This window comes from Scyliorhinus canicula, chromosome 8 (genome assembly GCF_902713615.1).
Source record: "Scyliorhinus canicula chromosome 8, sScyCan1.1, whole genome shotgun sequence".
Classification (NCBI taxonomy): domain Eukaryota; kingdom Metazoa; phylum Chordata; class Chondrichthyes; order Carcharhiniformes; family Scyliorhinidae; genus Scyliorhinus; species Scyliorhinus canicula.
This window is the reverse complement of record NC_052153.1, coordinates 136,898,899-136,925,616: the sequence shown is the minus strand read 5'-3', so window position 1 is coordinate 136,925,616 and position 26,718 is coordinate 136,898,899. Positions and strand designations below refer to the sequence as shown.

General features: G+C 52.6%; 1 protein-coding gene across 5 annotated transcripts in view; it reads right to left on the bottom strand.

Moving 5' to 3' along the window:
• Nucleotides 1-26,718, bottom strand: part of LOC119970525 (ATP-dependent Clp protease ATP-binding subunit clpX-like, mitochondrial) — a 92,155-nt gene that overhangs the window by 34,153 nt on the left and 31,284 nt on the right. For 4 of the 5 annotated variants that reach the window (XM_038805293.1, XM_038805297.1, XM_038805296.1 and 1 more), the window contains 4 exons: nucleotides 21,008-21,159; nucleotides 19,763-19,925; nucleotides 9,098-9,244; nucleotides 4,246-4,410 (listed from right to left, as the gene is read on the bottom strand). In XM_038805293.1, the coding sequence (XP_038661221.1) occupies nucleotides 4,246-4,410; nucleotides 9,098-9,244; nucleotides 19,763-19,925; nucleotides 21,008-21,159 (627 nt within the window). The remainder of the gene's footprint in view (nucleotides 1-4,245; nucleotides 4,411-9,097; nucleotides 9,245-19,762; nucleotides 19,926-21,007; nucleotides 21,160-26,718) is intronic. The other variant, XM_038805294.1, reaches the window with a different exon arrangement.

Here is a 26,718-nt window from a genome sequence, read left to right as displayed (position 1 = left end):
AAACCACGACCTTCCCGCCGTCGACGGAGGCCTGCCAGGCCTTTAGCTGCATCAAAACGGACATCGCAAAGGCCACGATGCGTGCCATCGACGAGGCCCTCCCCTTCCAGGTCGAGAGCGACGCATCAGAAGTAGCTCTGGCGGCCACCCTGAACCAAGCGGGCAGACCCGTGGCCTTCTTCTCCAGAACTCTCCAGGCTTCCGAACTCCGCCACCCCTCTGTGGAAAAGGAAGCCCAGGCCATAGTCGAAGCCGTGCGACATTGGAGGCACTATTTGGCCGGCAGGAGGTTTACCCTCCTCACAGACCAACGGTCAGTAGCCTTCATGTTTGATAATGCACAAAGGGGCAAGATCAAAAATGACAAGATTTTACGGTGGCGGATCGAGTTGTCCACGTACAACTATGATATCTTGTATCGTCCTGGGAAGCTCAATGAGCCTCCTGATGCCCTGTCCCGCGGTACCTGCGCCAGCGCGCAGATAGACCGCCTCCGCTCCCTCCACGCAGACCTCTGCCATCCAGGGGTGACCCGCCTACACCACTTCATTAAGGCCCGCAACCTGCCCTACTCCATCGAGGAAGTCAGGTCAGTAACCCGTGACTGCCACATCTGCGCCGAGTGCAAACCGCACTTCTACCGCCCCGAGCGTGCACACCTGATCAAAGCATCCCGCCCCTTCGAACGTCTTAGCATTGACTTCAAGGGGCCCCTTCCCTCTAACAACCGCAACATTTACTTCCTGGCGGTTATCGACGAACACTCCCGCTTCCCCTTCGCCATTCCCTGTCCCGACATGACCACATCGACCGTCATTAAGGCCCTACTCTCCATCTTCTCACTGTTCGGCTACCCCACATACATACACAGCGATCGGGGTCCTCATTTATGAGCGACGAGCTGTGTCAATTCCTGCTAGACAGGGGCATCGCCTCTAGCAGGAGGACCAGCTATAACCCTCGGGGTAACGGACAGGTCGAGCGGGAGAATGGTACCATCTGGAAGACCATACTACTGGCCCTCCGGTCCAGAAATCTCCCTATTTCCCGATGGCAAGAGGTGATCCCCGATGCACTACACTCTATCCGCTCACTCCTCTGTACTGCAACTAATCAGACACCTCATGAGCGTCTTCTTGTTTTCCCCAGGAAGTAGTCCTCCGGATCCCCTCTCCCGACGTGGCTGGTCACCCCCGGGCCCATCTTGCTCCGGAAGCATGTGCGAGTAAAGTCCGACCCGTTGGTGGAGCATGTCCAATTACTCCACGCTAACCCGCAGTACGCGTATGTGGAGTACCCCGACGGTCGGCAGGACACGGTCTCCCTCCGGGACCTGGCACCCGCCGGCGTGCGGCCCCCTCCCACCACAGACCCCCCTCCCCTTTTTCACCCCAGCACCCCACTCAGCTTCCCCATCCCTCATCCATGGCGTCTCCGCGGCCAGCTCAGGTGACGGAGACTACTCGAAGTCTATCGCTCCCGGACTCCAGGACATCAGCAGGACCATCAGCCGATCCGACGACAACTCCTCCACTGCGGCGCTCGGCCAGGACGTCAAGGACCACCAAAAGACTGATCGAATCCTTCTAGAGTACTACAGCCCCATGGACTTTCTTTTTGTAAATATTGTTATGTCTGGGCCAGTGGGAAGCCCCCAAATTCGATAAGGGTACGGAGAGAAAATTATTCTCCCGACGGCTACTCATATTATCAGTTCTTCCCCCCCCCCCCCCCCCCCCCACCCTGGGTCTCGTTCACAACCCCCCCCCCCCCCCGCCTTCCTTCTCCGTAAGGGGTGAATGTGGTGATATGATCTGCATACTCGTCTGCCATTGGGCCAGAACGTCGGCTTACCATTGGCCCTGGTCGGTCATGTGCCTCTCGACCGATTGGCCGAGAGGCTGAGTTAACCACGCCTCTATTAACGAGGTATAAATGCTCAGACGCCTGACAATCGTCCCTTTCCACTGTAGACGATCGCAGAGCTGTGTTCTAGTCAATTAAAGCCAGACTTTGGTAAATCACTCGCCTCGCGTACAATCGATGGTACATCACCTGGCTCCCCCGCCCTATCCCCATAACACCATAACCCCACCTACCCTGCACATCCCTGAACAATCCAGTAGGAAGAGTGGGTCGGACCAGAGGGAAGGGGGTGGATCAGTGCAGGAAGGTGGGGGGTTCAGACCAGGTCACACTGGGAAGTGGGAGGAGGGTCAGGACAGGCGTGCGGGGGGCAGTCGGGATGGGGGGCAAGGGTGAAAGATAGAACATAGAACATAGAACAGTACAGCACAGAACAGGCCCTTCGGCCCTCGATGTTGTGCTGAGCAATGATCACCCTACTCAAACCCACGTATCCACCCTATACCCGTAACCCAACAACCCCACCCCCCTTAACCTTACTTTTTAGGACACTACGGGCAATTTAGCATGGCCGATCTACCTAACCCGCCCATCTTTGGACTGTGGGAGGAAACCGGAGCACCCGGAGGAAACCCACGCACACACGGGGAGGACGTGCAGACTCCGCACAGACAGTGACCCAGCCGGGAACTGAACCTGGGACCCTGGAGCTGTGAAGCATTTATGCTAACCACCATGCTACTGTGCTGCCCTTATGGTGGGTTCCCTGGGGGGGGGGGGGGGGGGGGGGGGGGGGGTTGTGTGTGCGGAAGGGGGCATCCAGTGCAAGGCTGAGTCTGGGTTTTTTTGATAGTTACTCTGGAGTTAGAAGTGAAGTTTTTCCCCTCTCTTTCAAATTAACTATCAGGGGAGAATCACCCAAAGTTGCCGATTTAAGTCGCTTCTGTCAGATAGTTCCCAGACCAGCACAGTTGTCCACTGGAAGTCAGCACTTTTGGGCAATTGCCAGGTAAACCCTTATATGGGAATATCATGGAGAGATTTCCCGGCGCATTATTGAGGTACCCCTAAATGCAACGCTTGGAAACCAGGACGTTATGGGCCAATATCACTCATAACAAATCAATAATCTCATGATGAAAACTGTGTAACACGGACAGTTTACCAGCAATATAATTACAGGTGCTCAAGAGCAGAGAGTGAAAATTCATAATGCTATTAAGTCTTACCAAACCATCTTATTTTGTATTTTAACTCGAAAACTGAATTCAAATGACTTTTGATATTGCAATTGTTAAAATATGACAGTTACCCAACACAATACATCACCACTCAGATTGATTTTGTTGGAACAGTTGTGATTCTTACCATTTTACCTTTCTACAGGATACACTTCAGCTCAATTTTTATTGAAAATGACAAAGTAAATGTAACCTGCTCCCAACTATAATGATAATCGTTATTGTCACAAGTAGAGATACATTAACACTGCAATGAAGTTACCATAAAATAACGGAGGCCACAGAAAGTCATGGGGCTGGATTCTCTGTTTCAGCAGCAAAGTGCCTGCGCCTGCGGAGCATGTGTGGTCTTTTACGAGTGAAAAGTCTGCATGAAACCCTCACCAGTCCCGGAATCGGTGAGGGGCTAGCACCGGCGCCGGGTGAAATCCCGCCTCCCACGTTGGAAAAAGCCGGAGAATGGCTGGGTCCCTGGCCATGCATGTGCACGGCTGACGACCTGCAGCGGTTGCACCGTACAACATGGCGCCAGGCGAGTGCAGAACCGACACACTACCCGTGACCCCTCAGCCCAATCCTGGGCATCCCCCACAAGTCACCCCAGCCCTCGGAGAAGCTCCCCCAACCAGCGGCACGGATCACTGTTTAGTGTGGTGGCGCAGGACACAGTCCGCAGCCACCACACCGGGTTCCTGCACGGCTGAGACCACAAGTATCCTGCGCCGTTGGGAACTCGGCCCATCGGGAGTGAAGCATCACGGGAGGGCCGGCCGATGACGCGCAAAGGCCGTTGCAACAGCGCAAGGCACACAATGCGATGACACCATTTCGGAGGGGGCGCAGCATGGCTGACTGGTGACAAACTGCCACCGGCCCCAATTTCGGCGTCGGAGTCGATTCTCTGCCCAATCGCTGATTACGATATAGGCATCGGGCAACGGAGAATCCGGCCCATGAATTCAGTGATTAGTGACAAGCTACAAGTCTCCTGTTGTTACAAAATACCCTATTAGTCTTGATGTTACCCTCAACAAATCCACAACAGTATTGACACATTTGAACAAAGGTGGCAAAAAAAAATGTTAGTATTCACTCATCTGTCTCATTTGATTGTATATTTTGACCAAAAAAAGAATACCTTGTTCAGCTCTTGCAACATTAAAGTTTGCATTCTGCAGCAGCTTAGCAATAACCGATTCAATGTCTTCACCAACATATCCTGCTTGTGTTAGACATGTACAATCACAGATAGCAAATGGTACATCCAAGCACTTGGCCAACGTCTGGGCCAACAATGTTTTCCCTATGAAAATAAAATAGATCATTTGGTTTTGAAATTAAAAACTGTGTTGTTGTGAGAAGCCGCTTTATATTATAACAAACATTTTTTAATTTACTGGCTAGAAACCCCAAAATAATTTTTTTTTTAAGTTAAAACATTTTTATAAAAACGTTCCAGTGACTTGGGATCATAGTCAATGATGGCTACATATTTACATCACTGTATCATCTGCATTCCAAAAAACATTGAAATGGAGAAAACCTGTCTACTCAGTTGCACCAATACTCAATTGGGTAGAAACAAACAATTAGTCATCGGCCGGGATTGTCCAATGCGAGTCCACCCCGCCACCGTTCCTAATGAGGACGGAGGATTAGGACTCAGCCAAATCTCCCAAATCTCCCATTCACTGCAGGGCCGGAGACTCCTATTGCCGTGGATGGACGGAGAATCCCACTCACAATCACATGGACAATAGTGATTGATCTCCTGGCTGAGAGAGGAATTTCCAGCCATGATCCAATCAAGATGTAATTGAAATGCATTAGCCATGATCATATTTGGATTACTGGGCAGTTAGTGAGAGAAGGTTTAGGAACCAACCCTTTGTGGGTTTAAGCACCTGCTTTATTTGCAGAACTGTTGGGACACAAACAACTTCATTGGACTTTAGAAGAGTGAGAGGGGATCACATGGAAACTTATAACATTTTAACAGGATTAGGGCGGCATGGTGGCACAGTGGTCCCTCCATCTAACTTGCAGGTTTTTAACCTTGTTGAATTTAACTATCCAAGTTCCCCAGACAGAGATTTTTAAAAGAACTCAATCCAGTGCTGCTGCCTCCAAGAGAACGGGGCGATTCTCCGATATTGAGGCCAAGTGTTTCACGACGCCACACACAGGGCCCGGGCACGACCTATTCTGGCCCCCACAGGGGGTCAGCACGGCGCTGGAGTGGTTCATGCCGCTTCAACCTCCTTACGGGCCGCCCCAACCTGCGCATGTGCAGTTGGGCCAGCTCAATCCTGCGCATGCGCAGTTGGGCCGCGCCATCCTGCGCATGTGCGGGGAACTTCTTACGCGTGCCAGCCCCGACCCAACATGGGGGGTCGGTGTTCAGGGGCCGGCCCGCCGATTGGTGGGCCCCGATCGCAAGCCAGACCCCTTTGGAGGGCCCCCCCGGTGAAGGAGCCCCCCCGCCCCCCGCCAGAATTCCCGCAAAGTTCCTGCTGGCAGCGACCAGGGGTGAACGGCACTGGCGGGACTCTGTCATATCGGGACGGACGCTCGCCCCATCCAGGCTAGCGCTGATTCTCCGCACCTCGGAGAATCGCACGCCGGCGTTGGGGCGTCGTGACGCGGTTGCGGTGATTCTCCGGTCCCGTGCGGGGCTCGGAGAATCGCCCCCCCCAGCAGATAACCCATCCATATGCATAATTAAACCGCCATGCTTCCAAATCACCAAGACCACTGAGTGAAAAAAGCAGGACTGCTGAATTCAGCCTGAAGCCAAGTCGCCAGCTTTCAAGAGCCATATATCCCTTCCACTTTACTGGCCTCTAAATTACTTAATCTATTCTCCAAAACTTCAAATATAGCCACCAAAGGGCACCAAAGGGCAGGGCTCCAGCTCAATATTTAGAAATGTCGTCATGAGTGTTGAAAAAGTACCTCCAGAAACCCATCAGCTGAGAACAGGACCAAAACATGTGTGTGGTGTGCGGGCCCCCTCAAGCAGCGCTCACACATATCCTCCACCCCTAAAAAAGACCGACTCATCTGGCCTTAGTGGAATGTGCTCAACCACTACCTTTAACTGGATAAGGTTCAGTCTCGCACACAACAATACTGCATTCACCCTCCGCAGCCCCTCACTCCACACCTCCTCCTCCAGTATTGGCCCCTAACTCTTCCAGCCATTTAGCTATCATCCCTCCTATCAAGCTCAACTCTTCCCCTACAATCCACTTATACATGCTGAATGTACTGCCTTCCTCCAACCCCTAACTAACCTATTTATTTGAACTAGTTAATGTCTTAGTTAAATTGGAGAACATGGGAGTTTGATAGGAGCATGTTAGTAATATTACACAGTACAATTTTCACCTGTTATGGTTCTGCCAAAGACGTATGCAAGTAACTGGATTTCAGTCCTGGCGTGAAACTGGAAATGGTATTTTGGCAAGGATTATAGTTCTCGTTGATACCAACACTCACCTCTGAATCTAAAGATTGTAAATTCAGGAACCATTCTTTGAGCAATAAATAACTCGGCTGACATTTCAGGGATGCTGCATTGTGGGAAGCACCAGACTTCACATACATTTTAATTGGAGGCACTGGGAGGGATTTTCCCAACAACCCACTATTACTGGCCAGGGTTTAGAGACCCCAAACTGTATCATAGAGTTCACCTGACCCATAACTTGAATAGATTTTGGTTATGGGGAGCACAAGGGCCCACTTTACAGGTGTGGTGCAACAGAGAGCTAAAGTATGTTTCAACAAAAACAATGTTTATTCTACGAATCCAGTTAACATTTTTAAACACACACAGCAAACATCTTGGCAACGATCAACTCAAATACTCCCCCCAAAATGTTTCCCGACGGCCTCAACACGGCTGCAGGATCAGCGATTCTGGCCCTTACAGGGGGCCAGCAGCGCGCTGGAGCGGTTCGCACCGCTCCAGTTGCTGATACAGCTGTGGAATGGGTGCCGAGGGATGCGTTATGCGTAGTGGGTCCAGCGCGAACCCGCGCATGCACAGTCCAACCAGCGCGATTTCTGCACATGCGCGGTGTCTCTCTTGTTGCCGCTGGTCCCGACCCAACATGGCGCAGGAGTACAGGGGCCGGCTCGGAATAAAGGAGGCCGGGACACAGAGAGGCTGGCCCGCCGATCGGTGGGTCCTGATCGTGGGCCAGGCCACATAGGAGGGCCCCTCCTCCCCAGGGTCGGACCCCCCTCCCCACCCACAGGCCTCCACCTGACCCTTCAACGCCGAGGTCCCGTCGGCTCAGAGCAGGTTAGAACGGTGCCGGCAGGACTCGTTTTTATAGCCGCGCCGACCATGCCGGCCCCAATGACGTTGATTCTCCGCTCTGCGCAGAATTGCGTCCGGGCGGCGTGGCGCCATTCGCGCGGCACCCCGGCGATTCTCCGATCCGGCGCGGGGTCAGAGAATCCCGCCCACAGTATTCTATAAGTAACCTTTAATCTTTCCTTGCAACATCCATAAGACAAATGTGCGGCCGGCACAGGTCCGCGCATGCTCGGGGGTGTCAGTGGCGGCTGACGCCATCCCCGAGCATGTGTGGGGGAGGGGGTTCACCTTCGCGCCGGTCATTGTGGAGGCCTACATGGCCAGCGCGGAGGAAAAGAGTGACCCCATGGCACGGGCCCGCCCGCTGATCGGTGGGCCCCAATAGTGGGCCAGGCCACCGTGGGGGCACCCCCTGGGGCTCGATCGCCCCACGCCCCTCCCCCCAGGACCCCAAAGACCGCCCGCGCCACCAGGTCCCACCGGTGAGGGACCTAGTCCAATTTATGCCGGCGGGACCTGCATAGAACGGGCGGGAATTTGGCCCATCGCGGGTCTGAGAATCGCTGGGAGCGGCTGCCGACTGGCGCAATTCCCGCCCCCGCCGAATCTCGGAGAATTTGGCGGCTGGCGGGTGCAGGATTCACGCCCCCCGCCGGCGATTCTCCAATCTGGCAGGGGGTCAGAGAATCCTGCCCCAGGTTCACATTCTCTACTGAGAGCAGTTATCACTTTTAAATTAGCAAGTGATCTGAAGGTATTCTTTTCATACAGAGTAAGACCAGAATTACAGCTTGTTTCTCTGGATGCAGCTCCCAATCTGCAAAATGAAACTAAACACACCCTGTAGCTGCTAGCTCAAAGCGAAAGTAAAACTGACAGACAGCCCAGCTCCACCCACACTCTGACATCACTGAAGCTATTTGATAAACTGCATTTCTCAAAGGTACATTTTCCCAACAACCCGCCAGGGTTTAGACAACCCCAAACTGCATCATGGAGTTCACCTGACCCATAACAGCTATTTGATAAACACCCAGTTCTTAAAGGTACTCTGACATGACACCCGTCAAGTGTTTCGTGGTGACAGATATGGCCCACCATTGGCCAGCGGTAGAATCTCCTGGACCCGCCATTGTCAACGAGATTTCTCGTTGAATGCACCCCTCACTGCTGGGAAACCCGCTGTGGGTCGCGCCATTGGCGAGACCGGAAGATTCCGTCGGCGTGAATGGCCAGAAAGTTCCAGCCACTATCTTCCATTGATTGAGGTTTTCATACAAAGCTTTCATAACATTATTCGAAGTACAGCAAGAAGTTCTTCATGGGCCCTTATCAACATTCCTCCCACAATTATACCAGCAAAAGCAGATTAATAGATCTTTCAGCTCACTGCTCTTCTGGGATGCTGCCATGTGCAAATGGCTGTTGTGCTTACATCAAGATAATTAATTGGATAGGAAGCTTTTGGGTTGTTCTGAGAGACATGGCACCATATAAATGCAAACATTTTCAATGTGCATGCCACATTCATTCTTACCCAGACTTGATCATGAACCTATGTTATCTTCAAAAGCAAACTCCTTTGTACTATATTGGGTCACTGAAACAAGATAACGTGAAAATGATACAATAGTCTGATCCTACTGAAACTTCAGTATACCTGAGCCTGTGGGTCCAAGCAGAATGATATTACTTTTGTCTAGATGAATAGGGTCATCATCAGAATCAAAATTATTTTGGAAACTTCTCTTTGGTAACGGCTGCTGCGATAAATAAGGTGGAATCAATCCTGTTAATTGAAGCAGTTCTGTCAGGAAAATATAAATAGAACATCTTAAAATACATTATTTTGTAGTGTTGCTTTTTATGTTGTTTTGATATTCTGGCAGAAGCTCAAACCAACAATGGAACTATAAATGGAAATAATGGTGCCCGATTTACCCCAGCCTTATATTATTCTTAAGTTTTATTAAGTAAGCACATTTTTCTGGATAATAGCATTCAAACCACATGCAACATTCCCCCCTCCTCTCCCAGTCCCCCAACAGTGAAAGCATACAGCTTTTGAGCTGGAATCTTAGGAATAGGGAGAATTTCATGAAGTATAAGGCAGTATGTTTTATTTTTATAGGTCACCGCTGTCTTGGTCCATAAGACTTTATGCACACACTTATATTTATATTTTGTGTAAAGTACGTGAAATTGCACTTTGACCCAGCAATGGCTTGACCATGTGACTTCATGAATCGTATGCAAAATTGAATTTGGTATTTTGATATGTGGCCTGCAATGTAATGTGCACCAATGTGATAGAGATGAAATACTTTAAAGGAAATTCTAGAAACTTATCAAAGTTTTAAAAAATACTCTCCTATTCTTTCCTCTTTTTCTGGAATGGTAGTGTTGGAATGGTGTCACAGAAGTAAGCGGGCCTTGTATCATACCTAAGAGGGGGGGGGGGGGGGGGTGATGATTAACCTATGAAAATGGGCACTAGGAATGCAGTATGCCATTAACCCATAAAAATTCATTGCATTGCAGGCCTGCTGGTTTATGTGGTCAGTGTGTACATTCAGTGCTATTGACAGAGAGCAGGGGTCCAATATCGTTGGTTACTTGTGCGATATAAAGGCAGCTTTCATGTCATGAGCAGTTGTGACAGAAATATGTGGTGGAAGTCCATTGTGAACTTAATCTGTGGTCTAATACTTTGAAGAATGGCTCAAAATGCAAGAGAGCAACTTGCACCAAGGTTTTCTGATGCTGCGCTGGAGATTTTTTGATTTAATTTGATTTATTGTCACATGTATTAGTATACAGCGAAAAGTATTGTTTCTTGCATGCTGTACAAACAATGCATACCGTACATAAGGAAGGAAGGAGAGACTGCAGAATATAATGTTACAGTTAGAGCAAGGTGCAGAGAAAAGATCAACTTAATACGAGGTAGGTCCATTCAAAATTCTGATGGCAGTAGGGAAGAAGCTGTTCTTGAGTCGGTTGGTACGTGACCTCAAACTTTGGTATCTTTTTCCTGACGGGAGATGGTGGAAGAGAGTATGTCCGGGGTGCATGGGGTCCTTAATTATGCTGGCTGCCTTTCTGAGGCAGCGGGAATTATAGCTAGAGTCAATAGATGGGAGGCTGGTTTGCGTGATGGACTGGGCTACATTCACAACCTTTTGTAGTTTCCTGTGGTCTTGGGCAGAGCAGGGTCCATACCAAGCTGTGATACAACCAGAAAGAATGCTTTCTCTGGTGCATCTGTAGAAGTTGGTGAGGGTCGCAGCTGACATGCCAAATTTCCTCAGTCCTCTGAGTCGTTGGTGGGCTTTCTTAACTATAGTGTCGGCATGGGGGGACCAAGAGACTGTTGGTGATCTGTACACGTAAAAACTTGAAGCTCTCGACCCTTTCTACTTCGTTCGCATTGATGTAGACAGGGGCATGTTCTCCACTACGGCTCCTGAAGTTCCTGAATATCAGGATATTTCCTGATAATCTCCTTTGTTTTGTTGACATTGAGGGAGAGATTGTTGTCGTCACACCAGTTCACCAGATTCTCTATCTCATTCCTATACTCTGTCTCATCATTGTTTGAAATCCGACCCACTACGGTGGTGTCATCAGCAAATTTGAAAATCGAGTTGGAGGGGAATTTCGCCACACAGTCATAGGTGTATAAGGAGTATAGTAGGGGGCTGAGGACATCCGGTGTTGAGGATGATCTTGGAGGAGGTGTTGATGCCTATCTTTACTGATTATGGCCTGTGGGTTAGAAAGTTCAGGATCCAGTCGCAGAGGGAGGAGCTGAGGCCAAGGCCACAGAGTTTGGAGATGAGTTTCGTTGGAATGATGGTGTTGAAAGCTGAGCTGTAGTCGATAAATAGGAGTCTGACATAGGTGTCTTTGTTAGGTGTTCCAGGATAGAGTGCAGGGCCATGGAGATGGCGTCTGCTGTGGACCTGTTGCAGCGGTCGGCAAACTGTAGTGGATCAAGGCAATCTGGGAGGCTGAAGTTGATCCGTGCCATGCCTAACCTTTCGAAGCACTTCATGATGATGGATGTCAGAGCCACTGGACAATAGTCATTAAGGCACGTTGCTTGAGTTTTTTTAGTACAGGGATGATGGTCGTCTTCTTGAAGCAGATAGGGACCTCAGATTGTTGTAAAGACAGGTTGAAGATGTCTGCGAATACCCCCGCCAGCTGATCCGCGCAAGACCCTAGTGCTTGTCCGGGTACCCCATCCGGGCCAGTGGCTTTCCGTGGGTTGACCATCAAGAAGGCTGCTCTGACGAGGACTTCCGGTAGCGGCAATGATCAGCTGAGCCGCACGTTCGGAGGCTCCCGGAAAAAACGGACTTTGGGGCTTTTTTAAAGGCCCCCAACGGAGCTTGTGAGGCGAATCCCGACGTGGGAAGAGGCCAGGAGTCGCCCCAGAGGTCCCATGGTGGAGACCAGGAGTGGGGCAGGGAGAGAATCGAAGGAGAAAACACCCGGGAAAAATCGGGACCCGAAGGACAAAATGGCGGGCGGCGAAAGTGTTGAGGAGTTGAAGAAGTGGGTCGAGACGACTCTGCTGCGCTGCTTCCAGGAGATGAAAGTGGAGCTGCTGGAGTCCATCAAGGTAACCAACAGGGAACTGATGGAGACCCAGACGGCCCAGGGGGCTGCGATCCGGGAGCTGCAGCAGCAGGCCGCCGAGAGGGAGGACGAGGTCGTGGCTGTGGTGGGGAAGGTGGAGGTGCACGAGGCGCTCCATAAAAAATGGCAGGAGCGGTTCGAGGAGTTGGACAACCGGTCGAGGAGGAAGAATTTACGGATCCTGGGCCTCACGGAGGGGCTGGAGGGGTCGGACATAGTGGCCTATGTGGTGATGATGCTGAACACGCTGATGGGGGCTGGGTCCTTCCAGGGGCCCCTGGAGTTGGAGGAGGCCCACAGAATTCTGGCTAGGAGGCCCAAGCCGAACGAGCCGCCGTGGGCGGTGTTGGTAAGGTTCCACCGGTTTGTGGATCGTGAGTGTGTGCTCCGGTGGGCCAAGAAGGAGCGGAGCAGCAAATGGGAGAACACGGAGGTGCGGATGTTCCAGGACTGGAGTGCGGAGGTGGCGAGGCGGAGGGCCGGGTTTAACCGGACGAAGGCGGTGCTCCACAGTCGGAAGGTGAAATTTGGAATGCTGCAGCCGGCGCGTCTGTGGGTCACCTACAAGGATCGGCACCACTATTTTGATTCCCCGGAGGAGGCGTGGGCCTTCGTGCAAGCCGAGAAACTGGACACAAACTGAGGGTCCCCCGGAGGGGGGATGCTGTCGAATACTGTATTTATTTATACTGTATGTGTATTTGCGGGGTTTAGGGTATGAGGTGGGGTGGCTGTAGGGTGGGTGGGGTGATGCCGTACGGGTGTTTTCTTTATGGGTTTTCTAGCAGGAGTTGGGTGGACGGGTTTGGACTGAGCGGTAAACGGGGTGTTTGGGGAGCTGGTGGGGGGGACTGACAATGGGAGTGGCCCTGGAGGAGGCGGGGCCCGGCAGGACGAAAGCGCGGGCTTTCTGCGGGGTCCCCGTGCTGGGAGAGGGAGGGGGCGGGGTCTTCTTCTCCCGCGCAGGAGCGGGGGAGGGTGGACTGGTTGATGGGCACTATGGAGGAGCGGCAGTCCCACGTTGGGAGGAGCCGAAAGTAGGGCGGGAGCCACCGGGGTCAGCAGAAGATAGCTTGCTCACGGGAGTGCTGTAGAGGGGGAGGGGGGGGGGGGGGGCTAGGAGGGGTCCTAGCCTGGGGGGGGAGGGGAGGGGGGGGTTACCGGGTTGCTGCTGAAACGGTCAGGAAGGAGCTGGAGGACGCAGGGAGTGCTGGAGGGGGGGAGGTGCCGCCGTGGGAAACTGGCAGAGCGTGGGACGCTGGCCGGGGGTGGGCAAGGGAGGGGGTATGGCTAAACGGCAGGGGAAGGGGGCAGGGAGCCCTCGGATCCGGCTGATAACCTGGAATGTGAGGGGGCTGAATGGGTCGGTCAAGAGGGCCCGGGTAGTTGCGCACCTGAAGGGACTGAAGGCGGATGTGGCCATGCTCCAGGAGACACACCTGAGAATGGTGGACCAGGTCCGGCTGAGAAAAGGGTGGGTGGGCCAGGTATTCCACTCAGGGCTGGACGAGAAGAGGAAGGGGGTGGCGATCCTGGTGGGGAAGAAGGTGTCGTTTGAGGCGTTGAAGGTGGTGGCTGACAGTGGCGGGAGGTACGCGATGGTGAGTGGCAAGCTGCAGGGGGAGCGGGTAGTGTTGGTGAATGTTTATGCCCCAAATTGGGACGACGCGGGGTTCATGCGGCGTATGCTGGGCCGCATTCCGGACCTGGAGGTGGGGGGCCTGATCATGGGGGGAGACTTTAACACTGTGCTGGGTCCCCCATTGGATCGATCCAAGTCCCGGACGGGTAGGAGGTCGGCGGCGGCGAAGGTGCTGAGGGGATTTATGGACCAGATGGGGGGGGGGGGTGGACCCTTGGAGGCTTGCGAGGCCAAGGGCCAGGGAATACTCGTTTTTCTCCCATGTACATAAGGCCTACTCGAGGATTGACTTTTTTGTCCTGAGCAGGGGGCTGGTGTCGAGGGTGGAGGAAGTGGAATACTCCGCCATTGCCATTTCGGATCATGCCCCGCACTGGATGGAAGAGAGGGACCAACGTCCGCTCTGGCGCATGGAGGTGGGGCTGCTGGCAGATGAGGAGGTGGCCGGGAGGGTCCGGGGGTGTATTGAGAGATACCTCGAGGCCAATGATAACGGGGAGGTTCGGGTGGGGACGGTCTGGGAGGCATTGAAGGCGGTGATGAGGGGGGAATTGATCTCCATCCGAACCCATAGGCAGAGGGGGGAGCAGAGGGAAAGGGAAAGACTGATAGGGGAGATGGTGCAGGTGGATAGGAGGTATGCGGAGGCCCCAGAGGAGGGATTGCCGGGGGAGAGGCGTAGCATTCAGGCCAGATTTGACCTACTGACGACTAGAAAGGCGGAAGCCCAGTGGAGGAAAGCACAGGGGGCGGTGTATGAACACGGGGAGAAGGCGAGCAGGATGCTGGCGCACCAGCTCCGGAAGCGAGACGCGCCAGGGAGATTGGAGAAGTGATGGATAGAGCTGGGAAGGTGGTGTGATGGGGGGGTAGAGGTCAATGGGGTCTTCAGGGACTTTTATGGGGAACTGTACCGGTCTGAGCCCCCGGTGGAGGAGGGTGGAATGGGGCGCTTCCTGGACAGGTTGCGTTTCCCGAGGGTGGAAGAGGAGCGGGTGGAGGGACTAGGGGCGCCGATCGAGTTGGAGGAGGTTGTCAAAGGGATAGGGAGCATGCAGTCGGGGAAGGCGCCGGGGCCGGACGGGTTTCCGGCGGAATTCTATAAAAAGTATTTGGACCTGTTGGGCCCCCTGTTGGTTAGGACTTTTAACGAGGCAAGGGGGGGGGGGGGGCTTTGCCACCAACTATGTCGCGGGCGCTGATTTCCTTGATCCTGAAGCGGGACAAGGACCCTCTGCAGTGTGGATCATATAGGCCGATTTCGTTGCTGAACGCCGACGCTAAGCTGCTGGCAAAGATCCTGGCCACTAGAATAGAGGATTGTGTGCCGGGGGTCATACATGAGGACCAGACGGGGTTTGTGAAGGGAAGGCAGCTGAACACAAATGTGCGAAGACTCCTCGATGTCATTATGATGCCGGCGGTGGAAGGGGAGGCGGAGATAGTGGTGGCGTTGGACGCGGAGAAGGCCTTCGATAGGGTGGAGTGGGAGTATTTGTGGGAGGTGTTGGAGAGGTTTGAGTTTGGGGAGGGGTTTATTCGGTGGGTGAGGCTGCTCTACGAGGCCCCGATGGCAAGTGTAGCCACGAATAGGAGGAGGTCGGAGTACTTTCGGCTGCATCGGGGGACGAGACAGGGGTGCCCCCTGTCCCCCTTGCTCTTCGCGTTGGCAATTGAGCCCCTGGCCATGGCATTGAGGGAGTCAGGGAACTGAAGGGGCATGGTGCGGGGGGCGGGAGGAGCATCGAGTGTCACTGTACGCGGACGACCTGCTGCTGTATGTGGCGGACCCGGTGGGGGGGATGCCGGAGGAGATGAGGATCCTTGGGGAATTCGGGGGTTTCTCGGGGTATAAGTTGAACCTGGGCAAGAGCGAGGTGTTTGTGGTGCACCCGGGGGATCAAGAGGGGGGGATTGGGAGGCTCCCACTGAAGCAGGCAGGGAAGAGCTTCAGGTACCTAGGGGTCCAGGTGGCTGGGAGTTGGGGGACCCTGCACAAGCTCAACCTCACAAGGTTGGTGGAGCAGATGGAGGAGGAGTTTAAGAGGTGGGATATGTTACCGCTGTCACTGGCGGGGAGGGTGCAGTCCGTCAAGAGTCCGCCTGGAGGCGCTGGTAACTGCGCCGTTGCTGCTCCCTCCAACGAGGTATACCACGAGCCCGGTGGTGGCGGCTACCCTCAAAATTTGGGGGCAATGGAGACGGCACAGAGGAGAAATGGGGGGCTCGATGGAGGCCCCGATACGGGGGAACCATCGGTTCGTCCCAGGGAGCATTGATGGCGGATTCCAGGGATGGCACAGGGCAGGGGTTAGGAGGTTGAGGGACCTGTTTGTGGAGGGGAGGTTCGCGAGCTTGGGGGAGTTAGAGGGGAAGTTTGGGCTCCCCCCGGGGAGCATGTTTAGGTACATCCAGGTGAGGGCGTTTGCCAGGCAGCAGGTGTAGGGGTTCCCCTTGCTGCCCCCACGGGGGGTGCGGGATAGGGTGCTCTCGGGGGTGTGGGTCGGAGGAGGGAGGATCTCGGACATATACCGGGTGATGCAGGAGGTAGACGAGGCCTCGGTGGAGGAACTGAAGGGTAAATGGGAAGAGGAGCTAGGTGAGGAGATTGAGGAGGGGACATGGGCGGATGCCCTGGAGAGAGTGAATTCCTCCTCTTCCTGTGCGAGGCTTAGCCTCATACAGTTCAAGGTGCTGCATAGGGCCCACATGACGGGGACAAGGATGAGTAGGTTCTTCGGGGGCGAGGATAGGTGTGCTAGGTGCTCGGGGAGCCCAGCGAACCACGCCCATATGTTTTGGGCGTGCCCAGCGTTGGGGGAGTTTTGGAAGGGGGTAGCAAAGACGGTGTCGAGGGTGGTGGGATCCAGGGTCGAGCCAGGCTGGGGACTCGCAATTTTTGGGGTGGCAGTGGAGCCGGAAGTGCAGGAGGCGATAGAGGCCGGTGTTCTGGCCTTTGCGTCCCTAGTAGCCCGGCGGAGGATCTTGCTCCAATGGAAGGATGCGAGGCCCCCAAGCGTGGAGGCCTGGATCCAGGGCCGGCTCAAGGCACCGGCAACTCGGGCAGTCGCCCGGGGCGCCATGTGCTAGGGGGCGCCAGAGACTCGGGTCCCGCGCATGCGCAGTTGGGCCGGTGCCAACCAGCGCATGCGCGGTGGCCGCCCTCCCCCAGGGTGCCCCCCCTCGGTCCGCCCCCGCTCGGTCCGCCACCCGCTCGGTCCCCTCCCCCCGCCCCCCCCTTCGGTCCGCTCCCCCCGCCCCCCCCTCGGGTCCCCCCCCTCGGGTCCGCCCCCGGGTCCCCCCCCCCCTCGGGTCTCCCCCCCCCTCGGGTCCCCGCCCCCCCAGCGTCCCCCCTCTCGGCCCCACCCCCCCTCTCGGCCCCACCCCCCCACTCGGCCCCCCTCCCTCTCGGCCCCGCCCCCCCCTCGGCCCCCCCTCGGCACCCCTCGGCCCCGCCCCCCCCAAAGGGCGCCGAAGTTCAGCTTGCCCGGGGCGCCAGCAACCCTAGGGCCGGCACTGCCTGGATCTCTGATATGGCGGGGTTCATTAAATTGTAGAGGGTGAAATTTGCCCTGTGGGGATCAGTACAATGATTTTTCAGGCAGTGGCAGCGTTTCTGGACTTCCTGGCGGAACGGTGGGGAAATAGGCCGACAGCAGCAGCAGCCGGGGGGGGGGGGGGGGGAGGGGGGTGGGGTGGGGTGGGTGTAAGGATTGGGGGGGAGGGAGAACTGTGCACATGGGTTTGTGGAGGGTGCTATCTCCCTCTTGTTTGTTTTTTTTTCTTTGTTGTTGTTTTTTCTTTTTGTTTGAAGTTGCTATTGAAGCTGGGGGGGGGGTATTGTTCATGGGGTGTTACCGCGGTTGTATGTTAATAGAGCTAAGATGTTTATATTTTGTATTTTATTTTGTAAAAATTTCAATAAAATTATTTTTAAAAAAAAGAAGGCTGCTCTGACGTCTGCAGTGGTGATCTCAGATCCAAGTTCATCCGCGGCTTGTGATGGAGGGCTCACTCTCACTGACCTCTTGCTCAAAGCAGGCATAGAATGCGTTCAGCTCATCAGGGAGGGGTGATTTGGAGCCAACGTTTTTTACATGCATTCATCTTGTAGCCTGTTATGTCTTGCAGACCTTGTCATAGACAGCGGGGATCCGTGTGGCTAGCCTGGTACTCAAGCTTGGTCCGGTACTGTCTTTTGGCATCTTTGATGGGTTTCTTTAGATCATATCTGGCTTTCTTGTAGAGGGCAGGATCGCCTGACTTGAACGCCTCAGACCTAGACTTCAGCAAGCAGTGGATATCCTTGTTCATCCAGGGTTTCCAGTTGGGAAACACACGGATTTGCTTCTTTGGCACACAGTCTTCTACACACTTACTAATGAAGTCAGTTACTGTAGTGGCGTACTCGATCAGGCTGGTCGCAGAGTTTTTAAATACCGACCAGTCCACTGACTCTAAGCAGTCCCGTAGGAAATCACCCGATTCCTCAGACCAACAATGCACAACTTTCTTTGACGGATTCTCCCGCTTCAGTTTTTGCTTATAAGCAGGAAGTAGGCGCACAGTCTTGTGGTCAGATTTGCCAAAGTGTGGGCGGGCGATAGAGCGTTAGGCATGTTTGATATTTGTGTAGCAGTGGTCCAGGATGTTTGGGCCTCTGCTGGAACAGGTGACGTGTTGGTGGTAACTTGGGTGCAACAGTCGTCCAGGATGTTTGGGCCTCTGGTAGAACAGGTGACGTGTTGGTGGTAACTTGGGTGTAGCAGTCGTCCAGGATGTTTGGGCCTCTGGTGGAACAGGTGGCGTGTTGGTGGTAACTTGGTAGTACGCACTTGAGTTTGGCCTGATTGAAGTCCCCAGCTACAATGAACAATGCCTCGGGATGTTTCGTTTCAAGGCTATTTGTGGTGGTGAATACTTTGTCCAGTGCGATTTTCACATTCGCATGAGGTGGAATGTAAACTGCTGTCAGGATAACGAAGCTGAACTCCCGCGGAAGGTAGAAGGGCGGTATTTTAGCGTCAGGTATTCCAGGTCCGGGGAACAGAAACTCGCCAGTGTTGCTACATCTAGGCACCAGGTGGTGTTGATTAGGAGGTGTTGATTAGGAGGCAGATCTTGGTGCAGAAGGTGGAAATATTCAGGATATTCTATATTCACAGATGGGCAAGAGGCACTTGAGGCGACAGTGGGAGGAAGTACCAATGGAGGTCAATGCCAGGAATATAGTTCCATAATATTACGACTGGAAGACGTTTAATGATCGGTTATATGTTGCCAGCATATCGTACCAGCTGCACCACTAACTTCATCATCTACGCAGATCAATACAGTCCCATCACTCACTTACCAACAATCTCTAACAATCAAAATTTATAGCTGACATTAATATGTTCCCCTGCACCCTCACACACTTAGCACTGTTGCATGCTTCACAACCTCAACTCACTACTGACACATACCTGCAGCTATTCAATCTTGAAAGCCATAATACCCAAACATAATGCAGGACGCTCACTGCCACATTTTACTCAACTTGCAAGGCACTAGCTGATGTGGAAGCAGTGGCTTGAAATCACTGTCAATTAAAATCAAAATGTGTTATGATATGCCTATTTTGCTCTGTGAAAGTAGCCATTAGGTGCATGCTCACACACAAACGACTTTATCAAGATGACATGTTGCACAGCGCCATTTTGAGACATTGGATGACTGCATAGTGCTATGTGATGCAATGTAACCCCAAATGCACTTCCATCAGGAGCCACTTTTATCGCAATCAGGAGAGTTAGCCACAACTGATTTTTTTCCGTCCCCTTCATTTACCTTTCCTTGCCACCCTAGCTGAAATTCGCCAATTTCAGAGATTGCGCCAGTGACCTTCTTTTCCAATGCAACTGCAGAGTTTTTGTAAATTTTAATGCCTCTAAACAAATTTGATTCAAAATTGTTGATTTTGCCAGAGCCATCAATGCTCATAAGTATTAGCACACTTTGAAATTATAAAGATCAAAAACTTCAAATTAAACTTACCTTTCGAAGTGCTGGAATAACTATCACCATAAATCCCAGTATGCTGTGTGACGTCAGATGGAACATTGTTGTTAAGTCGTTTATAGTGATTGTAGACAGCCACTGAGAGAACTTTCTTAGCTTGGTGTTGACCAATAACGTATTTATCCAAAAATCTATGGAGCTGAAACCAAAGACATTTAACAAATTCCCACAATTTATAAGGTATTGGGTCATTAAATTGATTTTAAAACAATTACTTGAATTGAAAGCTGGACTCAAAAAGGTAATAATTTAACTGAGGAAGGGGTTACCAAAAAACAGAGAGGCCTGATGCTGGAGACCTATGTGCCCAACAGCCAACAGTTTCTCAGGCAGCCTGGCTGCGGGCTGGACACAAGACAAAATTTGTTCATTGGGTCTCGCTGAATTTCTTGTTATTTTGCAAATGCAAAACAGCTCCCCATAGTCCACCACCAACACTCCCTCCCATCTCCTTGTAAATATTGGAGCTGTGATTTGTCATAGAACAGGCCTTTAGTCAATACAATTTTAAATCAGATCTTGAAGGTTCAAAATAATTAGTGCATTATTGTGCAATTATCATCAGTGGGCAATATATCTAAATCCATGTCCGAAAAAAGAATGTACTGGTCCTGAAACTCTGGTGGAAGTTACGATGGAAGGTTGTCAGAAACTCTTCGGCAAAGAGTACTGACAGTATCAACATTTTCAGCTGTTTGTTTATTGCATGAAATGCGTGCCAGTGTCCCAATCATTATGGGGAGGGAGAGAGGAGAGATGGGGTCACCTGTCAGCAGCTGGGAATGATGCAAATGTTAGAAAACTAGAGAGCCTTCAGAAGTTGACAGCAGGACCTTATTAGAATGTATTTACTCTGCTCTGCACTCAGCAGCCAGCCAAATTGAGTGGCTGTTTAGCTGCCAGATGGAAACTCTTGCAGTACAAGGCCGGAGGCAGGGAACACTTGTATTGAGAAGCTGAGGGATCAGTGAAGAGAATATTTTTCCTCGCTGTTAAACCCCTACCTAACATAAGCAGAATGGGAGTATTTAATATTGCCACCATTATCTCCCTCAATCACCATTAGTTGGCTTCCCACTCTGGGATAGTGTAAATGTCAGGAACTAGTAGACAGGCAAAACAGTGAAGTTCAACTTAAACAACACCAGCCTAAAAATGAGTCAGCAGTGAGACAAAGATCAAAGTACAGTAAGTATCAGTGAAAGAAAGTGTGCATATTACTTGTTTTGGTGTTGGCAGGTTCACTTGACATTCACTTTCACTGGCTGTATGCCACAACTCTAGTTCCTTGTAGCTGGTTTCAGGGGATTTTTCAGACCCCACCATCAAAAAGTAGTGTTGGCATTTTTTACATTTTACAAATGGCGCGGAATCTAGAAGAAAAAGAAACACTTTTAATGTTATATGTCAAGGTGCGGATTTCTAGGTGAAATAAAAGCGCTCAACACCCTTGAAGGAAGTTGCCCAAAAAGATTTAGCAATCACTGTGGCATAGATTTTCACTTTCCCAATGTCAGTTTGAATCTGTTGCCAAGTCAAGGGAATCTCCAGGCATTCAGCATAGAATCATAGAATTTACAGTGCAGAAGGAGGCCATTTGGCCCATCGATTTTGCACCAGCCCTTGGATAGAGTACCCCACTGAAGCCGGAATTGAACCCAGGTCCCTGGAACTGTGAGACAACAGTCGCCATGTCATCAGCCAGGGGAAGAAATTAACTATCACATCGAGGTATTCCCACATCGCAAACCAGAAAGTAAAACGCATGGATTTTTTCACGTAGTTGAAATTTTCAGACATGCAAAATAAACAATGTTGACATGCACACGAAAGTAAGGCAGAAGCTGAAATATTATAAACTTAAAAGATAATTTTAAAACATGTGAATTTCATGATAATGGAGGAGTTTGAAGTACCACAAATTAAAATTTATATTTTTAAGGGCCAGTGACAGGCAGTTCAATAGTAATTATAAACTTAGCACACCACTAAAAGGCCAGTTACATTACAAGCAACAAAGTATTACCTTATCAAGGGTTTTTATAGAGAGAGTGCAGGTGTAAAAGTAAAAAAATTTCTTGTCAGCTCAGGACACTTGAAAAATATCAACAGGATTAGGCAAAGTAAATTGGATTTATGGAAGGGAAATCATGGGCGGGATTCTGTGATCCTAAGGCTAAGTGTTGACTCCGTCGGAAACACCATTGTGTTTCTCAACGGCGTCAACATGGCCTCAGGAGCAGCAATTCTGGCCCCTATAGGGGGCCAGCATGGCACTGGAGTGGTTCACACCGCTCCAGCTGCTGATCCCAGCATGAACTGGGCACCGCAGGATCCGCACATGCACAGTGGCACCGGCGCCAATGCGCACATGTGCAGTGACACCGGCGCCAATATGCGCACGCGCAGCGGCTTCCTTCAACGTGCCGGCCCCAACGCAACATGGCGCAGGTCTACAGGGTCCAGTGCAGAAGAAAGGAGGCCGCCAGCCAGAGAGACCGGCTCGCCGATCGGTGGGCCCCGATCGTAGGCCAGGCCACATCGGAGGCCCCCCCCCACCCCCGGGTCGGACCCCCCCCCCCCCCCCTCACCCCAGAGGGGGCCCCCCTACCTTTCCACGCCGAGTTCCCGCCGGTTGAGAGCAGGTGTGGACAGCGCCGGCGGGACTCGCCGTTTGTATGACGGCCGGTCGGCCCATCCTGGGCCGAGAATCGGTGGGCTGGCCGCGTAGAGCGGCCCCCGACCAGCGCCGCACCAATCACGCCAGCGCCAATTCTCCGCTCTGCGGAGAATCGCGTGCCAGCGTCGGGATGGTGTGGCGTGATTTGCGCCAGTCACGGGGATTCTCCAGCCCAGCCCCGGGCTGAGAGAATCCCGCCCCATGTTTGACAAAACTTCTGGAGTTTTTTGAGGACTTGGGAGAATCAATAAATGTGGGGTTGGACTCTCCGTTCCTAAGACTAAGCGTTGACACCAGGGAAGGATTCATGGACTTCCACAACAGCAAAACTGGCAGCGATCCTGGATCGATTTAGCGACTGTGGAGGGGCTAGCACCAGCGTCACGTGGAACACAATCGATTCCAATGAAAAAAGGTGAGGGATTCGCTGGGACCCTGGTTAACGCTCAGGAAGCTGAAAAGCTGAAGCCGAATATACACACCACTCCCCACACACACTCATCCCAGCCAAGAAGATGGCACTGGCTATGCTGGAGCATGCCCTTACAATTGATAGGCTGGCTGGGCCAGAGGGCAACCGAGGGGGCTGGTCTGGGGGGAAACCTATACGATCTGTGGCCCTGAGGTCACAATGGGCTGTCAGTGATGTACGCAGCTGCATGGCTGCCTTTCCGTTTGCATCAATAGTGTTCCATGCCCGTCCACCCGAACCCACAGCCCACCTCCTGGCCACCCCCCCCGGTACTCCCCCCGGCCCTGGTAGTAGGCCCCCTAGTCAGCGGCACAACTGTCAGTAAACTATGGTGGTGTTAGACACTTTCTGTAACCCCGCTCTCTTCCTCAGCAGCCACAACGCCGGTTTCATGATTTTTAAAAGCACAAGTTGATGTGACCATCAATTCACACGACACGTGGTTGGAAGTGAACAGTGGTTTTAATAGTATTTCAACAGAGCCTGCCTGTGACGAGATGAATTGGCAGGCAGGCTCACGACTGCCAAGCTTTATACTTCTGGTTAGTGGGAGGAGCCATGGGCGGAGCCAAGGGTGGAGCCCAGTACAAACTCCTCATCTCCCCCTATGGGCAGAGCCGCTCAACTGCTCGTATTCCAAGCTTACATAGACACAGTACATCATATATAATAACAGTGTGAATTACACGGACTGTGATTCACCACACAAGTGAACTGCGCATCGCAGGCAGAGAATCGCGGAGGCCTAGATTACCGGGTCAGGCCTGCTAATGATATGCAAACGCTGTTAACTGTACGTGTGTTCAGAACCGCATTGACCCGCTGTCGAGCTGAGGGAAAATTATCCGCCCAATCACGTTTCCCGATTTTGGCATCAGTCAACGAAGAGTCCCGCCCATAGTGCATTTTGATTTTGAGAAAGTTTTTGATAAAGTCCCACATGTGATGGTAGTGTGCAAAATTGAAATGCATGTGATTGCGGGTGATGTACTGGCATGGATTAAGAATTTGTTAGCAGATAGAAAACAGAGATTAGGAATAAATGGGTATTTTGTTAAAGTGGAAGATGGTGAATAGTGGAGTACCATAGGGATTGGTGCTTGGCCCCAATATACATCAATGATTTCGATGAGGAAATCAAATGTAATGGGCGGGATTCTCCGTCTCCGCGCCGGATCAGAGAATCACTGGGGGTGGGCATGACTCATGCGACGCGGCTCCGACGCCGGTCTGCCGATTCTCCACTGACTGGAGAATCGGTGGTAATGGCAGCTGTGAGGTCGTCCCGGCGCCGTTCGGGGGCCGTTCAACACAGCCCCCCCGGCGATTCTCCCCATGCGATGGGCCGAGTGCCCGCCGAGTTAGACCGAGACCCGCCGGTGCCGTTCTCATATGGTCCTATCCGGCGGGACCTCGACGTTCATGTTGCGGGGTGCGGCCTCCATGGTGGCCTGGCCCGCGATAGGGGCCTACCGATCGGTGGGCGGGCATATCCCGGTGGGGGCCTATGTTCCTCTGCGCCGGGCTCTTGTAGCTCTCCGCCATGTTGCGTCGGTGCTGGCATGGAGAAGTTAACCCACGTGCATGCACGAACTTGTGCCGGCCATAGCGCGCATGCGTGAACTCACGCCGGCCGTAGCGCGCACGCGAGGACCCACGGTGCCCATTCTGACGCCTGTATCGGCAGCTGGAGAAGCGTGAGGCTCTCCAGTGCCTTGCTGGCTCCCTGTGTGGCACAGGATTGCTGATCCTAGGGGCCTCATGACGCCGTCGTAAAAAGCTCCGGCGTTTACGACGGCATCAACACTTAGCCCCAGGATCAGAGAATCCCGCTCAATATTTCCAAGGCTGCTTACAACAGAAAACTAGGTTGGTCGGTGGAGGGATCCTCTGGTCCAGCTAGTGTCAATGGGATGTCCCACTGAATCCACCCCCCCCCCCCCCCCCCCCCCGCTGGGAAACCCACAGCGAGGGTTTACTGTCGGTGGAACCAGAAGATACCGCTGACGTGAATGGCTGGAAAATCCCCCGCATCCTGTGCAATTTACCTTTCCATATTTATGAAAAGATATCCTTGCATTGGAGATAGGACAGCCAACGTTCACTAGGACAGCCAACGTTCACTAGATTGGTCCCTGGGATGAGGAGATTGTCCTTTGATGTGAAGCTGAGTAAATTGCATCTATATTCTCAGATGTTTAGGAGAACAAGAGGTGCTGTCATTGAAGGGGCTTGACAGGGTCGAGACTGAGACGCTTTCCCAACAGATGGGGGGCGAGATTCTCCCAAAACGGGAGAAATCGTAGAGCTGCCGTAAAACCCGAGCGGGTTTTACGGCAGCGCGCCCCTTCCCGACCGGGGACCGATTCTGGTCCCAGGTTGGGGCTAGCAGCCCGACGCCGTAGGCTCCGGCAAGTCGGGCTTAACGAAAATCGTTAAGCCCGCTTGCCGGAGTTAGCGCCGGCTGACGCGTCATATGACGTCAGCCGCGCATGCGCAGTTTGGAAGACTCCAACCCGCGCATGCGCGGGTGACGTCATCGCGTTTTTGCGCGAAACCCGCGCATGCGCGGGCCGGGTTGCCCCTCAGCCGCCCCGCGAATGGATACTGCGGGGCGGCGGAAGGACAAGTAGTGCGCGGGCATCGGGCCCGCTGCCCGCGATCGGTGCCCACCGATCGCGGGCCCATGGCACCCTTGGCACGGCCGTGGTACGGCCGTGCCAATCGGTGCCATGGTTATTAATAGCAAGTTTGTGACGCCGGTTTTACGAACGGCAAGACCAGGTGTGTTTGCCGTTCGTAATAACGGCGGAAAGGGCTGGGACTTCGGCCCATCTATCAGCTGAGAATCGCTGCCGGCCGTAAAAAAACGGCGGCAGCGATTCGGGTCGGGACTTTGGCGGGGGGGGGGGGGGGGGGGGAGAATAGCGGGAGGGCGGCAAAAATGTCGGGAAGGCGCTCCCGCTATTCTCCCACCCGTCGTGGGGGGCGGAGAATTTCGCCCGGGGAATCTAGAACAAGAAGGCACAGTCTCAACTTAAGGGGCCAATCATTTGGGATGATTGAGATGAGGACAGATTTCTTCACTTAAAGGGTTATTCTTAGGTATTCTCCACTGTTATAACCTGCCTGCTTACCATTGGCTGGGGACTAATGACAATCCCACAATCCTGTGGGTGTATGAGCTTCCCCAATGAGGGGGGTGGAGAAATCATTAGCAGACTCCCTGCATAAATAGATCCACCCCAGAGGGTGGTGGATGCACCATCATTGAATATATGTACGGCTGAACTAGACAAATATGTGGCCTCTCAGGGAATCAAGGAATATTTGGATCAGGCAGGAAAGTAGAGTTGAAGCCCAAGATCAGCCATGATCATATTGAATGGCAGAGCAGCTCGATAGGCTGTCCAGGAACATGGGATTTAGGAGCAGTAGTAGGCCAGTCTATCCCTCTGGCCTTTTCTTTATGTTTTTACATCCTGAACATACAATTTTGTACTTTAAGTTTAAAACATGAAGTTCAACACATAGCAAACTGAACCAAAACCGCAGTATTTGTGTGAGAATCAAAGTGATATATTAGCATAGATAATGGTATTTAGTGGAGGAAATGGGGTCACAAATGAACCGTGCATTGCCTGCTTTCAGGAAAGTATGCTGAATTATGTGCCAATCAGGCACTAAACTGGGCAACGGCAGGCCTTTGCTGGGATCAAGGCCCCAGGGCAGAAAACCAACCCCAAAAACTGTTATCCAATCAGCTGGATTGGCAGGTGT